At 38.9% G+C, this 17,782-nt stretch overlaps 1 protein-coding gene across 2 annotated transcripts in view; it reads left to right on the top strand.

The window, feature by feature from the left end:
* Positions 1-17,406, top strand: part of UBE2E3 (ubiquitin conjugating enzyme E2 E3) — a 61,504-nt gene extending 44,098 nt beyond the window's left edge. For both annotated transcript variants that reach the window (XM_074873062.1, XM_074873063.1), the window contains exons 4-6: positions 11,786-11,918; positions 13,689-13,836; positions 14,892-17,406. In XM_074873062.1, the coding sequence (XP_074729163.1) occupies positions 11,786-11,918; positions 13,689-13,836; positions 14,892-14,989 (379 nt within the window). In that variant the 3' untranslated portion in view covers positions 14,990-17,406. The remainder of the gene's footprint in view (positions 1-11,785; positions 11,919-13,688; positions 13,837-14,891) is intronic.
* The last annotated feature ends 376 nt before the right edge of the window (positions 17,407-17,782 follow it).

Genomic DNA, 17,782 nt, shown 5'->3' with positions numbered 1-17,782 from the left:
CCTGCTGCAGCTTTCCGCTCCCATTCTTGTGCTGATGCTGGCACCTGTACCAGTCTGCAGCCAGCTCCTGCTTCCAGGAGCCCAGGCAGCCTGACAGCAATCCTTGGTTACTTCTCAACCTGCTCAGCAGCACAGAGGAATTCAGTATGTGATTTCACAAACACCACTACAGGTGTCGAGGGGAAGGAGTAAGAGGAGTGAGGGTGGGTCTTACTGGGGTTAACTGGTTGTGGGACAGCACCTGTCACCTTGCACTCAGGTCTACTGGAATGTGAAAAGCAAACCCCAGAGGTTTCCTTTATATATTCAGGTTGGCAAAAACTTATTTGCCAAATTGTTTTGTTAAAAGGACAGAGGTAAAAAAATCTAATATCAAATAATAGATTAAATATATAAAAATTGTCAACAGTGATAAATTCATGTCCTGCACTGAATGTGAAGCTTGTCATCACTTTGCTTTAAGCGGTTTAAAGCCTGTAGCCAGAGTTCTGATGATCATTTTGAAACAAAGAGGTTCACTCAACAGTCAGAATTGAGTATAACTGTTAAGCAGGTATTCTTTTCCGCAGCGCTGGGCAGCACTGGGGATCACTCCACCACAAGTGTCACACTTACTAACAAAACTGTCCAACTAATATACACAAAAAACATACATGTGCATTAGATTTCTTAGAAAAGGTAGGCTTATGATAATGAGTTCTTAGAATTCATTTACATAGTCTGAGCATGCGTAGTAAAAATAGAGTGAGGGTCTTCTCCCCTCCTTAGGGGTCCACATAGCCTTTCTCACACTGTGTGTTAGTGAATTTTAGGTTTCTAGTATCCATATATGGTCATAGAGTTACTTCATCCGTCCTTCAGCTCCTGTTTGTTCCAGCTTTCAGTCACTTATCTTGACTCTGGCGTCTTCTTAGGCACTTGTTTTCTTTAGGTTCCTGCTATTAGGGATGTACTCAGGGAGTTTTTTCAGACTGTCCAAGGTCTCTCTTATCTTTACTAGGCAAGGAGTTAAAGGATTTAAAACATCTTATAAGTGGGTAACTGGGTAACGACTACAGAGGGTAGTTAGGAAAAAGTATAAATGAAATTTTACACATTACAGTAAAATACAGGAAAAATACAGGAAAAATGAAAGCTAGTAAAACATAAGTGAAGTCTAACGTTAAAACTAAATGTCTTATTTTACAGGTCCCTGTACATTAGCAATTTCAAGTATACTTGTAGCAGCTTTCCTTCAATTTCAGACCAATAATCTTGTGAAAAAAGTTAAAATCTCATTTAATCAGTCCTCAATGTAGGAAATTTTGTTAACCAGTATTGGAAACGGGACTAAAGACAAGGCCTTCTGAACATTGGACATAGCGTTGAATAGGGTTCTTGGGTTTTGGATAACCAGATTCACACCCCTTCAAAACAGCTGACTTCTTTCAATTCAGATGAAGTAGCTAGTGACAAAAGCCACGAAGTGACCCCAGCCATGTTTGGAAAGGAGCCAGACTTGAGAAGTCATCCTTACTGTGTGGGAGGTGGGGAAGGTCTTTGTATATGAACTGGGAAAGGTCAATTCTATTCTTGAGAAATATAGCCTTTTACTAGTTAGAGATTTCCATCAGACTTTTACGGCTTCAAGTTAGGCATCCAACACAGGGAGCTGTGGCATGGCATTTTCTGTTAGGTCTGATGTGAAAATGGATGGAGGCAAGAGGGATGAACCTCATCACTTTCTACAACTACCTGAAAGGACATTGTAGAGAGGTTGGTGCTGGTCTCTTCTCACAGGTAATGAGTGACAGAACAAGAGGAAATGGCTTTAAACTGCAACAGGGGAGGTTCAGACTGGACATTAGGAAAAAATTTTTCACAGAAAGAGTGGTCAGACAGTGGAATAGGCTGCCCAGGGAGGTGGTGGAGTCACCATCCCTGGATGTGTTTAAGGGTCATTTGGATGAGATGTTGGGGGATGTGGTGTAGGGGAGAACTTTGTAGAGTCAGGCTGATGGTTGGACTCGATGATCCCAAGGGTCTTTTTGAACCTGAATGATTCTGTGATTTAAAAGTAATAATAGAATTAGTTTTGGAAGAAAGCCTATGCTAGAAGGTTAGAAGACTGAACCAAGAACTGACTCAGATAATGACAATACAGACTTTGAGGGAAAACATTCAGTGTTTGTTACAGGGCAACATTTAGGAAGTTAGTATGAAACAACTGAAAGTATGAAACTAAAATGCATGTATTAAGGATCATTAAATCCCTGAGTAGATGCCGCTTATTCAGAGTGTTAATATGTTTTAATGGAGGCAGGCTGTCAGACTGACTGGTTTTGTCTTTCCTCTGTCTCTGTGTTGGCAAGCTGTAACTTTGTTGCTGAAGTTGAAGGCTAATTTTTTTTAAAATTTTTTTATTTTGAGGGAGGGGAGGGGCCAGGGAGGCAACTTCTAGCTATATTGCTGTGAAGTGGTAGAGAAGCTCAATCCTGGACATCCCAGAGAAAGAGGAGGAGAAGGAGGAAGTTCCACTGTGGTAGCACCAGGCACATTGGGTGCTCATCTTCTTGACAGATGGATTCACTGCATTTCAGTGAAGCAGACTTCCCAGAAATTCTTTCTTGATCCTTCATGAAGTACCCAAATAAATCGTGTTCATTAGATTGTACTTTCTCCTTTTATGATATTAGAAGAAAGTCTTTCCACAACATTAACACCATTCACATGTTTAATCATGGAGTCTGCCTTTAGGCTTGAATTGTCAGACTGGTGATTCTCTAGTTCACTAACGTGCTTTCTGTCGCGAAGAACATTGTTCACAGGTAGAGTTCCTTTCAATTTTTGACTGAAGATATGTTCCTTAAAGAACAAAACTTAATCCACAGAGCAGTGGAAGATTTTTTTAATACATCAGTCAGTATTTGAAATTGCCTGATGTTTAGTTATTTTGTGTACGTTGATAGCTGGGGACTTAATTTGAACAGCTCTAGTTGCGTTGGAGGCTTAGCCTGTTGAAAATTGCCCAGTTATTGTTCCTAGGCATGAGTCTTTATAAGTTTCCTACAGTCTTAAAGCCAGTTGTATTTGTAGATTAATTAGATCTTTTGGTGAAAGTAATGGTTTTAACTGTTCTTAATTCCTCCATCCAAGTGTGTGCGTAAAGGATGTTGATAATAATAGATTTTCTTTGTTGACATTAGAAGTGTCACTGAAAATATTGGTAGGAAATCCTAAACTGGATTTCTCAGTGTCACTCAGCTTTTTGACATGAAGATATTTCAGTGAATAATAGAGGCAACTGATGTCTAAAACTCATGGGTGCCACAGAACCATTGAATGAGCTACTAATAGTGTAATCTCAGTTCTGTGGGTAAGGTGATGGCCTGGGATTTTGGAGATTTACTTTGCAGTTGTACTCTACAGCACACATTTTCTGGATGACATTAGGCAAATGACTTGTGTCTGAGTACCTTTATTTTGTGTATTTGTGGGCAATTTCTCAGGTACCATGTGATTCTTTCAGTATGGATTGCTAGCATCAGTATGGAGGCTATAACATATTGAAGAATAAAATATGGGTGTATCCCAAATGAGATTGTTAGGGAGTTGAGAAAGATCATTTCTCATGGAAAAAAAGCAAAATTTGCCATATTTGCTAAATACAGGTTCATCAGTAATTTTGAGTGGAAGGAAAATGTGGACTTAGACCTAGTAGACAGATTTCTTTGACAAAAGGATTTGGCCTTAGTACAAATTGAGCTTTATACTAACAGCAAGAAAATAGCACACATTTTGCCACTAGTACTACTAGTGTTTCCACACTTAAGACAGGGAGCTGGTCTTTCATTTTACACTAAATTATGGCTTTGTTATGAAGATGTGGCGAAGTAGCAGAAAATGTTTCCCTTCACTGACTGTCCTGCTCTGTGTTTTGATAGGGCGTATGGATAATTTCTCTACTGTAGGCATGTGAGAGGGACTTCTATACAGATTTCAAGATATTTAAAATAAACCAAATGTTCAGCACAACCTTTCTTCATGCCTGTGAGTTCTGTGTTTTCTGTTTTCAAAAAGAACTTCTGTTTGGTAAACTTTTTATGTATTGCCTGGATAGTGTATATTTACAACTCCACTGTCAAGACCATAGATGATAGAAACATTCTGATATGTTTTGTTACCTGGTTTAAATTCAGTATTTCTGTTGCAGTTTAGTGAACTACGTTCTGGGATTAGTTATTTTTCAAAAGAAAAATTACAGGAATTCTGCTTCTGTAATTGGCTATGGTTTTGGAGGAGCAGACTTCTAACAGCAGCAAGAAAGGTACTAGGAACTAGCAGGAATACAAAGGGGAAAGTAAATTTGAGCTATTGTAGCAATGAACTAATTTAATGGGGCTTTTGGCAGGGGAGAAACTACCAGCTTTCCAAAATACTTTACTTGGGTTATCTACATATTACAGCTTTGATGGAATTATCAAATGATTTGTTACTCAGCTTCTTTTAGTAGCAACAGTGTATATTCTTCTACTAATGGCACGTTTAGTGCCGGAGATTTTAATCATCTAAAACACTACAATCTGGCATCTTTCTCTTTAGGGTGATTAATAGCAGATCTGCACTTGGTTAGATTCCCCTAATGGTACAATTTGACGTGAACCAAATATGACCACATGATTACATTTCTAAGCCGGACCGTGCAATCTAAAGTTTATGCCCTCTTTACGCTGGCTGCAGGAGGACAAATGATACCTGATTAAGCATAAAGCCTGGTGTTACAAAGCTAATCCACTGACGTTTTTGGAACGTGTACAGTTTGGCCAAGTTAGTTTACATTGGATCAGCACTTTGCTTTGAATAGCCACGCTGCTTTTGATCTGGTAGGAGGAGCTCTCAAGTTGGATTTACTGTTGCATCGAGCCATGGCCTCAGGCACAAGTCCTGCACTGCTTTACAACGAGCTGAATTAGCAGGGGATCCATGAGTTTAAAACAGGCTTTTTTTTTTTTTTTTAGCAGCAATTTCTAGATTTCAGTCTTAAGGGTATGCTAGACTTTAAGGAAGTGACAGAAGCAAAGGTTTGTACAGTGAACTACACTCCATGTATCCTCAGTTACACAGAGCCTCTGTGGATCTGCTAGAAGCAGTAAATAACCTTTTTCAGCAAACAGATGTAGCAGATAGTTCAGTGGCAGCTAAAATAAGAACAGTTGTAGCTATATAAAGAACACAATAGACCGAAACTTTTTTTTTTGTAAGAAATTGCATACAAGCTGGAAACCTTAATAATAGTGAGTACCTTATCAAAAAGCATTTTCAACACTGATTTGATATGTTGCTGTAGACAACCCACAAGTATTCAACCCTAGAAAAATGCTGTAATCCAAAAATTAGGGCTATACTTGAGGCTCTTGCTGGTGAAACCAGTATGCTTTCTGTGTATATAGGATGTACTACCCAGATTCTGTAAGTAGAGGTGCTTAGGCACTAGCGCTGGTAATATGAACTCTGTGAATAAGTACTCCAGAAAGCCCTGTAAACGAGACATTGAAAAATAAAGAAAATGGAAATCGCTGTCCATGCTTGTCAGTTTTTAAATGTCATGGGACTGAAAGCCACAAATGTATTTCTTTTAATTAATGTTAATTTTCTTTCTTGTGCTCTGTAACCAAAAATACAAGAGCACCTCCACAATTGGGAAAAGATGAAATTGGGAAAAGATGATTAAGAAGAAAAGGTAATGGATAAATTTTCTTTAAAATATTGAAACTATCAAAGCAGGAAAATAATCTGAGCATCTTTCCATTCCCATGTTTAACATTAAAATACAACTACCGGTAATTGCTTTGTGCTCTCTCCAGGCTTCACAGAGTAACACTGAACTAACTCTCAGACAGCTTGCACCAGAGATTCTTTGGTTCCTTTTGAGATTTTTTTTTTTTTTTTTTTTGTAATTACCAGCAGCATGGCAGTGTGTATCTGTATCTAGATAAAAAGCTAGTGTGCTACAAGGTAGCATCTGAACCCAGAGCTAGATAACCCTTTCTCACTGCATGGAGGGTGAGGAGGATTTTCTGAAGTACTGAGCTTTAGACGCTTGAGTTGGGAGCCAAGCTCCCCATGCAGTTAGTGAAAAGTAGGTGTCACCAGAGGGAGATGGAGAACCTTGGTATCAGGGAGTATTTAGATGCTCTTTGTGCTGCAGAGACTCACCGATCTCTCTACCCTGATTGTCTGGGAAGTCTGAGGTGCAAACATCAGCATCCACACTAGATGCCCTACATGGTAGGTAAGAGTCCCCACCTCTGTGGTAACTTGAAGTTACCAGAGCCTGGGGCTTTCTCCTTCCACTGGAGATGAGTTCATCAGGCTCAGAAGCTTAGATAGTGAGGCAGGCAGGCTCACTACAGAATGGATCTGTACTTGCCTGAATTGTATATGCTGGTAGGTAGGATCTGTTACAGCCCCGTTAGCCTGTAGTGGTACAGTACTGAACTAGAACATCATCCAACAGGTTTAGCTGAGACATTGCTGTCCAAAACAAAGCCTTCTGTGCTGGTAACATGCAGAGTGCTTTTCTTACAGCAGGTTTTGTAAACCTCAATTTCTGAAGCTGTGTTGTGGATTTTGCAAAACTATGTAGCTTTATGAAGAAGATTTTTCAAGCATGAGGTTGTGGAACATACCTAAGGACATTCATTCTTCCTTTCCTTACTCCCTTCAGCTGAATTAATAAAAATCCATAAAGATATCTTACTCCTTTCTTAAAGCACTGTCTTGACTTACATTGCTGTAAAAATTATACCACTGTGACAGAGTCACTGTGGTTGAGCTGTCAGTGAAGAGCTTCAGGAGTTTTGCTGAATCTCATCTTGAGATAAAAGTTTGGGGAGGATGAAGGGGTCTCTTTCCTAACATAACTCTTACTTCAGGTACGCCGTTTGGTTTGTTAGCTGCTGCCTCTGTGATACCTGCCTGGGTGTCAGACCTAAAGGTGGAGCCTTTGAAAGGAGAATGTAAGAAAATATTCCACCACTTAAATTGGTGCTATGTAGGCACCCTTGATGGGCATCTTGGGATGTAGGCCAGTACCTTTAGTTTTATAGTGCCAATGACATTTCTCGTAAGACTGTTTTAGAGTCTGACAGACTTGAGAAGCTTCCTAAAAAACAGATTTATTTTTTTCCCCCCTCAGTTTTATCCTATTACAAAACCAAATTGTTTCTCATAATAAAGCATAACACAGAGTTAACATTAAATCTAGCTAAATTACATTCTCCCTCACTCTTTTTCTTCTTAATTATCACAGTCTCAGTACTATGAAGTTGCATTCTGTCACCAAATTTAGAGCCGTGTGTTTCAGAGAAGTGCTGTTGACAGAAGAAGCGCATTTAGCAAGTGCAGAAATCAGCATGCTACTAGCATCATGTAGATTGGAAATTTCTTGTCCTAGTTTCTCATCCTGCAGCTAGTTCCAAATGGGCAGCTTTAATGCATTTTGATTTAGTGAACTGTAACAAATGCCACATTCTGATTTCTGTAACTATTGCATCAGGAGTCTAACATACTTCTTGCTGGTGTGAATGCCGCTGCATCCGTGTGAATGCTCATAACACTGTGATGGAAAAACTGTTCTTCATCTTCATGAAACCTGAGAGCTAGGGTTCAGTGGAGTTAGGTTTAAAGGACCTGGTGTGACCCCATGGGCTCCTAGACTTTAACCTCACATCTTCTCAAATTCACCATCTGAAGTCACACTTGTAAATTAAATCTGTTCAGCAGACTAGCTTGGATAGAGAGTGGTTATAAATCCTTTGTCTTATCTGGATCAGGTAGATATCCCTCAGTGAAGTGACATAACAAATATTTACTTAGGAAGCAGATGTAGCCAGTTAACTTTATTCTGTCAATTTATCTAATTTATTTTAAAAAATCAATCCAGCTTTTGCGTATAAAGTAAAAACCTCTTAATTTTGCAAAGAATATTTTGTCATTTCAATTAATTTGCTCTGTTATTTTGTCCATGATTTTTTAGCCCATATTTTAAAAAATTAAATCAAGTGGTTCTTTTATTGCGAATATACTGGTGGTGCCTTTACTGAATTTGCAATGTTCTGTGAGCTAATTTAGGAGGGCAGCAGGCTAGTAGGAATGAACTGCACATGTATGCTGTGTACCCCAAACACTGAAGTTGTCATCACATCTGTTGCTCCATCAAGATTTTGTGTTTTAAAGGACAGAATAGAGGAGGATTCCGTGTCCATATGGATTCCATGGGGGAAGTCAGAAGGAGCTGGGTCTTTCAGTGATGAGAAAAAGAAAGGGAAGAAAACCATGGAAATTACCCATTGTAGTGCTCTGCTTGGGGTGTTCTGTCCAGTGTGGCACTCACCACACTGGTCTCAAGGTTTCAGGTGAGGTGCTTGAAGCCTGCGCTTGCAATAGGAGGGTGAGTCTCTTGAACAGCAGGAGAACTTCTGGGAATAAAGAGCTCAAGTACAGCCCCTAGAAGCACCTCCTGTGCCAGCCTCTTTAGTGCCCAACAGAAGGAAGAGAGTATTTCTTCTGGGTGTATCAATGAAATAGAAAATTGCAGACAGAGTAAAGCTTTCTTATTCCCAGTTTTCAGCCCAGGTATTTTGCTGTCCTCTGTGGGAACAGAGAAATTAGATTTGCAGTGGCAGTTCCCTCCTTGTGGCTTTCTGCGGCACTGAGACGATGCTCTGCGGTAAGGGGAGAGTTGAAGGCGGTGACTCCAGCGGGGCTCTGGCACTCGGTACACAACCCAGGTGTTGCCTGAGGCAGGACTGCCCTTTCTACTCTTCTCTGCGGTTGTCCAAGTGGGAGTAACCCCGGTGTCCTGTCCTTGTGGAAATCATTGCAGAGGCTGAGACTGCTGTGAATAGGTCTGGTATGTTTTGCTGAGCCTTAGAGCGTGGGTTTGTTTACTTCCAAAAAAGATTACCTTGGTAAGTATACAAAAGACAAAGTAGGGTATGGCTGGCTGAGGATGATCCCCAGTGGAAATATACAGGTGGTAGAAGCCAAGTGTGGTGTCTTGTCTCTGCTCTTTAATCTTGTGTCTCCTCACACCAATAATAAAGTAATTGCAGGGATTTTCAGGTTGCTGATGAAGCAGGAGTATCTTTTATACCACTGGAAGTGAGACACCACTTCAGCTGTTAAAAAGAAATTTCACAAACCTCAATTAGGGCTAATGAAATTGTTCAATTTAACAATTTTCTCCTTATCTGAGTGCAGTTATTGTTAAAACTTTGTGTTACTTCTGACATTGCAGCAATCTTTTCTCAGGAGTAGGAGGGGTTTTGAACACAGGATTTTCTTCTGCTTACAAGGTTAGGAATTCCCCTTCTCACGTTATAACCCGATCCTTTTATATATTGCTAGCGGTAGTATAGAAGAGGATAGCAGATAGTAATGGACAGAGAGTTATTGCACTTAGCTTCTGGCTACTAGCTGATAGATGCCCTTGCTCTGACTTGGTGAGTGATTACCAGATAGTTTGGCACCAGACTGGGTGCCACACTTAATTGTGACTGATTCATTGGGCTGAAATATGTCACTAATTTAATTCAGCTATTTCATTAATCTGATTGAATTGCATCCAGCTGTTAGAGGTGTATGAAAGAAAGGTACCTGACACACGAGGCAAGAGCACTAACCTCTGCATTAAACTATGAAACAGTCATTAGAACATCTAATGCTGAAATTGAATTGCTCCATAGAAATTTGGTTTCCAAGCACAATACTAATTGGCTGTAAGCTTGATGAATGTCAAGAATTAATTAAAACATTTCAGTGGCCTATGTGGGTTTTAAATATTATCATCATTGCCCCAATATTTTCAGTTCTTACACTAATTGCTTTTTAGAGAGCATGAATGGAATTATCTTCTAGAGTGACTGAGAGTACGAATGGTTCATTACATCATTGAAAATGGATCTTCTTGCCTCTGGATTTCTCTTTTTTTCCTAAAATTTTATCTACTGTTTTTCTTCCACTTCTGTGTATTGATTGCAAATAGAAAGGTAAGATCAGTGATTTTAGACCCAAACTTTATTTTGACAGCACTTCTAGTTTTTCTTTCTTAGCTGACTCTGGAGACCAGCACGCCGTTGTTACCTACTTTCATTTTGGCAACAGGAAAATAGCTACAGCTCCATCAAATAATTTTTTGGTTTTAATTAAATAGGATGTCAGCCAAAATCCATGATTATTTTGTCTGTTAATGAAAGGCCTGCAACAATTTAAACATTTGGTACATGAAACATCTGCAAGATAAAAAACATGTTGGGAAGTTATGAATTGAAAGGGAATTCATAATCAAAATCAGCTTTTGGTTGCTTCTCGAATATGATCTTAATGTAAAAATAGCAAAGTTTTTGGTGCGGGAATTGCAGATGCATAGTGCAGACTGTTCATATTCCTTTTCTCTGATGAGTGTCTCCATGTGGTTGGCTACATAGTAAGGATGAATGTCCAACATGCCATGTTACAGACTATGGACATATGTATGACAAATACATGAGGTGACATGACATGGGAAGAGCCTTAACACTTGGAGGGCTTGTAGGGAGACTCCTTGGAGTGTCAAGCAATGCCAGAAACCACAAACTCCCAGGCTACAGCTTGGTGCTGTGCCCAGTTGTTTGCTTCATGTTTAATCCCATATGACAGTCCTCAGTGCCTGTTCCTTGGGACCACAGAGGAAGAAGGATGAGGATGCTTCACCATGTGTCTGCGAGATGTAGGTGGTGCCTGGGAGGCTGCCGAGGGGGGGAGAATCGAAAGGATCTTTTACAGTGCCACATTACTGACTTGTGTGCATGGATGGGATGAATCCAGTGTGCCTGCATGAGCTCAGCAGTGGTGTTTTCCCTAGCAGTCAGTTTGGATCTCAACAGTTCAGATTCAGGACCTTTTGTGGAAGATTAGGTTAGTTTTTACCCGGAAACTTGCTTACAGAAATAAGACTGTGCTTTGCTTTTTTTTTCCTTTGTAAGGAGGTTAGATAGTTACTGTGTGATAATAGCATTAAGTATGATGGCTCAGAAGTTGAGAAAATGCTTGTTCATTATCCTTTCTTTCAAGGCTTTACTTTAATAATTAATTATGCAATAACCCTTCCCCTAGTGAGAAATGCGTTCAGTATTGTACTTCTTAAATAAACTATTTTTGTCTAGTAGTCTCAGTGCTGATTGCCTGGAGGCATAACACAAATATATCCTGAAGAAAAGTTGTTTGGATTGACAGTGCTGCAAGAAGCTCAGTTCCAGGTTACTTGGTTCTGTCTCTCCCATCCCCAGTTTTCCTGCCCAAGGGTGTAACATTTCACTCTAGCCGTGAAACGAGTGATAATAAATGTGCAAGTCACATTTTTTATGAAGGTATGATCCATTTAATGCCTGGAGAAGATGATTGTGGTCAAGATATACAACTCCTTTTGTGTATGGATATGATGTCATTGGAAGGGCATCATGTAGAAGCTCAGGGCAACCACATATTCAAGAAAGCAGATCTGGAGGTATGTTTCAGACAGTGACAGTCCAGTAGTTGATGGTCAATCTGTTTCATTGCTGTATGTCCAAAGGGACAGCAGAGTGCCCAGCTTTCATGCCTGTTTTTAAAACACTGAGCCCACTGAAATCAGTTGGAAATCAGGCAGATGTTAAAGATAGGCAGGTGGTTTGTATTACAAAATGAATGCAGAAGGAAATCCATAAAATGCCTCTCTCAAATGTATACCTGATCTTTCTTTCTCTCTCCTCTTTTTTTTACACAGTGCCGGTCCTAAAGGAGATAACATTTATGAATGGAGATCTACTATACTTGGACCTCCAGGTTCTGTATACGAAGGAGGCGTTTTTTTCCTGGATATCACATTTTCATCTGACTATCCATTCAAGCCACCAAAGGTAAGGGTAAGGTTTTTATTGTGTTTATCATTTTTTCACATGTGAGAAGAATGTAACTTGCAGCAAGTGCTCATTGCTTTCTGAATATCAAATTTGTTCATGGCCTCTTGGAAACTACGAGGTCCAAAATCTTGGCTTGCAGTTTCAGAAAATTCCTGTGTCTAATTTATTTCACGATTACCACAGTCAATACTGATTTCCAAGCTTTACCAAGTGATAAATGAGATGATAATTGTGATCAAAAGTTAAGATTCAAGAATCTTAATTTTAATAAAGACAGCACAAGACCTCCTTATGCTTTCTTCTTATTATTCCAGCTACTAAAATATATGTGTAGTAAACTTTTTTCTATTACGAACCAGATTCTATATTTTATATTTTCACATAATTTTTATCAAAATAACAGAGAGCTAAAATAAGTTTAGACAACTAGAGTGATATATTGTGACTTTAAACTGGGTAAATTGCTGTGATAATTTCCATTATTGTAAAATGTCAATCTATTTACTACTGGTAAAATCAGCAACCTTGTTTGACAATATTTTTAAGCAAAACTTTTTATTAAATGAAACTAAACTTAAAATTTCATTCCTTGCTCAGAGGTAGTATGGACACTTATGAAATTATAATTTACTACCAGATATCAGAGAAGTTAAAGGTTGTTCCCTTCTCCCCTCTCTTAATGCCAAATTACTTTGGTCTCTTGACCAAGTCACCAGAAAGGACACTGCTGGCATTCGCAAAGACTAAATACCTTCTACCACACAGCGTTTCTACAACTTATGGCCCTTGTGGCTATAACGTTGTTATTATAAATCAAATACCTTTTTTCATTCCAAGAAGGATTACAGCATAAAGAATAATATAATCTCTCTGTACTTCACACTTCTCTGAAACCTACAAAATTTAATATTCTCCAAGTTAAGATTGTTATAATGAAGTGATGCAGAGTTTTAGACAAATTCCTCACAAAAATCTTGTAGGTTTTTTTATTAGAGCATGATAATGTTTGAATTTTCAGTAGTTTCAGAAAACATCATGGATTTTTCCCCTCTGCATTAGTATGAAAAAGAAAATTTTCCTCATCTTCTTGTGCTTTATGTAATTAAAGTATTTAAATATTCTAACTTCTTATTTGTGCAGAATAATGCTTACATGCTCTACCAATATTAGTCTGAAATAATTTAAAAACAAGTATGGTGTTAGTGTGATAGCATTGTTTTGGCTGTATATTATGTCCTGCTTAATGAAGGGTAAGGCAAAGATTTAATTGCTAATTTGAACAAGAATAATACAATACTCCAATTTTAAATATTAATTTTCATGGTCTAGAGTTAGGGTTTTGAAAGAAAGGAAAAGATAAATTAATATTGCACATGCAGCCAAATTCTGTCTACTTCTTCACCTTCAGAACCACAGTAAAGTTACATTTGTGATTAGATCATTCTGGACGTGCAATATGTTCATTAACTAGCGTACAGTACTACAAAGTAGGTCCTCATTTTTGTGGGTACCAGAGAGCCTGTGTGAAAGCAGTTTATGCACCAGAAATCTCCATGGTAGGTTTCTTAAAGGTAGCCATGGCTACGGTAAATACGCACTCTTCTGATAAATAATTGTGTTTTAGAAACGAGCAGAAAGGAGCTGCCTCCACAGAAGCGCTGCAGAACTGGGAGAGCCCCAGGTGCTGCTGCTGCTTGGAGACAAAGGGGCAGCATCCCTGGGCAACACTGAGTGACTGACTCTCTGTCTCTTATGCCCTAATTCCAGGTTACTTTCCGTACCAGAATTTATCACTGCAACATCAACAGTCAGGGAGTCATCTGTCTGGATATCCTGAAAGACAACTGGAGCCCTGCTTTGACTATTTCAAAGGTTCTGCTGTCTATTTGTTCTCTTCTGACAGACTGCAACCCAGGTAAGGAGCTGATAGTTTACTCTTAGCCATTTGACTTAGTTGCCATGGAATGTAATTTGTATATTTGATTGTATGCCGATTAAATAAAAACTAGTATTTTTAAAATTGGGGATGAAACACTCCCACTTGGATGCAGTCCCACATTTAATGGCATTTTTAACTTCTGTAGCACAACAGAAAGTAAATAGCATTAAGCCCTTTTTTTCCCAAGGTATAGTGGAGAAAATCAGCTGATGTCATTGAAGGTCTGTGTTGCAGGAGCTCCAGCAAGTGAGTGGTTCATCCAGGAAAGCAAAGAAGTTCTCTTGAGTTATAAACTCATAAATCCTTAGGTCAGAAGGGGTCACAGGAAGCCCCTTCTCTTAAGAGATCAATTGTAATGTTTAATCTTGCAAATGTGAGAGGGACAATGTTCAGAGAGGTTTTTCCCTTTTTCAAAGGGAGTTCTTTGTTCCCGCTGGGAGGGGAGGAACTCCACTGGAAGCAGTACAGCTCAGCAACAACTGTGTGAGCAGTGTCATTAGGCAGTGAATGCTAATTGCCTGCAGTCAGGGCAGGAACTGAGTAGTGCTAAGATGACAATTCATTTACAGAAGACTGGTAACGATTAGGGAGAAACAGATCAGCCTCTTTGATACAAAAGTTTGATGACTCTTGAACCAAACTGGATCCCCTCAGTGTGTGTCCTACAGTCCTGATACCCTAGTAATGTACACTAGTCTTGTCCATCACTGTGACAGGAGTCGCTGAATGTCCCCTGCACCCAGCAGCCCTTCCAAAGGGGTGAAAGCAGCGCACCTGGCTGGGGCGAGAGTTGTTAATATGCAGGTAACCACAACAGATTGTTCTGGGGTTTTTTTATGTACATTGTGCCCTGCGTGCTTTCTCTTGGAAAAGTCTTGTATGATAAGAGCCCCACTATACCTCACAGCGTTTTCTGGCCTGTCAAAGACTGTATTTTGGAATAGATTCTGTATTTTAAATCATGTGTTTGTTTGGGTTTGTTTTTTTTACTGTGGAATGGTTTCTAATGTATCTTCTCCTGCCTTTTGCAGCTGACCCTCTGGTTGGAAGCATAGCCACTCAGTACCTGACCAACAGAGCAGAACATGACAGGATAGCCAGACAGTGGACCAAGAGATATGCAACATAAATGACAAACTGCTTGTGCAGTGTGAAGGTGCAGAAGGCAACTTTGCAGTGTGCAACAAATCTTTATAGCCTTTACAATACGGACTTCTGTGTATATGTTATACTGATTCTACTCTGCTTTTATCCTTTTGAAGACTGGGATACTGCCCCCCAAAAAGGTAAATGCTATCAAGAGTAGAAATTTGTAGCTGTAGATTAGTTATGTTTAAAATGCCTACTTGCAAGTCTTGCTTCTTTGGGATATCAAAATGTATTTTGTGATGTACTAAGGATACTGTTCCTGAAGTCAACCAAATATTATAGTGCATTTTAGCCTAATTCATTATCTGTATGAAGTTATTAAAGGTAGCTGTAGATTACTAGGAATTATGTCATTTGTATTAAACCCAGATCTATTTCCAATATGTGGTACATGCTGTTGTGAAAACTGTTTTAACTTTTACCTTTGTCAGTTTGTAATGAAAGGATTTCCTTTTTCCCTTTGTAGCTCAGAGAGCACCCAGTGTATCATCTCAAACACAATAAACATGTTCCCCAAGGAGTAGTTTCTTTGTTTTCCTATTTTAAATTAATATTTGAATAAATTTAATTATAGTAACAAGGCAGGGCCAATGTATCACAGATCCCTGTGGATAATCTTTAAATTAATATACATAAGAAAAGCTTGCTATTAAATGCTTAATGCACACCTGTGGATTTTTTAAGTTTTCCCTGTTTTGTTTTTAACAGAACAAATGTCATTTCTACAATTTCCTTAAATTTCATACTGTTCGGCTCTTTCTCAAGTTGGAATGAGAGCATGGCGTATGCTTACTCCAGAAGTTAATGTAGCTGGTTGCTTCAGGGCCAGTCCTGCTCTCAGAACAGACTGCCTGAGTCTTGCTACAGATTTTCATTGCAGGACGAGGGCCAAGTTAGAGATAGTCTGGTGCTTTTGTTTCCGAGTAAAGCAAGTCGGACTTGCTGATCTAGAGAACTACAGTTACCCATTGAAAATGGTCTTCCAAAGCATGATTGAACACTGTATCATCTGTCCAGAAAAGAAAGTAGTAGAATAAATTTAATCAGATTTTTATGGCATAAAAACAGTTGTGGGGGAAATGAACCTTTGTTAGTGAAAATGAAATCTGTAAAACTTTTACACTACGTTCTCCCCCCCTTCACTTTCTGGCTTGGAAATTTTGTAACATCTGTAAGTAACAAAGATATACAGCTTTATAGTACATACAATTTAAAAAGTAGAGTCATTAATAGTTTTATAATTTAAGCTTTTATAGGTTGCCAGTCACAATATTGATTATAAAAAAAGAGACTTGATCCCTTTAAATGATTTTTAAAATTACACTTAATTTTAAACTTTATAGTCTCCCTTGCTACCTGGTGTTTTTGGAGATAATGTAGCACTTCCATCAATAAGATGCTCTGCTCATTTAATATATGAAAACTGAATGTTAAGTTTAAATATTAAAGCAATAGAAAAAATGTTAAAGATTTAGATCTAAAGTTAGCCATCACTATATAGGTCCCTGTTTTTTGTATCACATAACCTTTGACCATGAATTGTCCACCCTACTTTAAATATTTCTACAGATTCCTGAAGGTGGCTTGAAGAACTCTGTATCCCAAATATCTCAACCTAGAAGCCAGTCTCTCTTGGTAGCTACAAGATAGCTTTAGAGTTCAGGTTATAAAGTGCAAAAGGGAATGAGAAACCGGGGATCTGGCAGGTGAATATGCCTAAGTCAGGTAACAGACTAATGCCAGGAGATGAAGTGCTGGAAATCACTGCTGAAGGTGACCAGAGTTTCTCATTATGTCATTGGACGTGTGAGAAATAGCACAGATTGGCAAAGAAACAAGGGGCTATCACATCCGGGCTGGACATCTAAAGTCTGCTCGCTGCTGACCATTAGCGCACTCGTGGGTGACACGGGGCTCGTACACCACTCCAGTGACTTTCCAGTGAAGAGCAAACTATGTATTTCACACGTTAACTGTGTTGCCTACAGAATTTACAGATATTTATATCATAAAATATTATGGTATAAAATACAGGTTTTAATCCTAATTTTAATGTATTTTGGTTTTGTATTGTACCTACAACTTCAGATACCTAGGTGTACAAGTGGGATGCCTTGTTAGTGTTGCCCCCTCTTGCCTTCCTTGCAATTGGATCCTTTACACTGAATTCCCATCCTTTTTTTTTTTTTTTTTGTTGGTTTGTCATGATTCTGTTCTTTTTTAATGTAGTTTTTTTTGTGTGTAAATTTTATATTTACTGAAGTAAAGGTTGTTTTTGTGTAAACATTTAAACTTTAAAAAAAAGAAAAGAAGCTAATTTTGTTTCTCAAGTTCTCTCTGCTAAACCATGCAGTAGAAAGAAATTTGTATTGTTAAATAAATCAATTAGTTGTTAAATGAGAATGTGTGTCTGTTTTCATGGGGGGGGGAGAAATCCCTGCTGGAAATATATCTAAAATACCAGTTGCAAAGAGCATCTGGTGTTTTCAAACTATTTCCTTCCTGGCTCTGCTGGGCTGAATACCAGACACTACCAAAGCACAGCACTGATCCTATTTTACGGTTCTAATTTTCAGTTCCACCTTCTTACTGCTAATCACTGGCCTCTGTATTTGGGAAAAAGTGAACTGAAATTACATTTTTGTGCAAAGACCAGCTAAAGGTACTGCACGTCCCCTCTTCCTCTCCATTTTGGATGGGCTTTTCTTGTTCTGTTGTCTTTGGGATTTGAGTGGGGAACACACGCAGCTGGCTGGGAAGGTGCCCGAACTGG

The sequence above is a fragment of the Strix uralensis genome, chromosome 6 (genome assembly GCF_047716275.1).
Source record: "Strix uralensis isolate ZFMK-TIS-50842 chromosome 6, bStrUra1, whole genome shotgun sequence".
Lineage (NCBI taxonomy): Eukaryota > Metazoa > Chordata > Aves > Strigiformes > Strigidae > Strix > Strix uralensis.
This window is presented reverse-complemented; position numbering and strand designations above follow the sequence as displayed.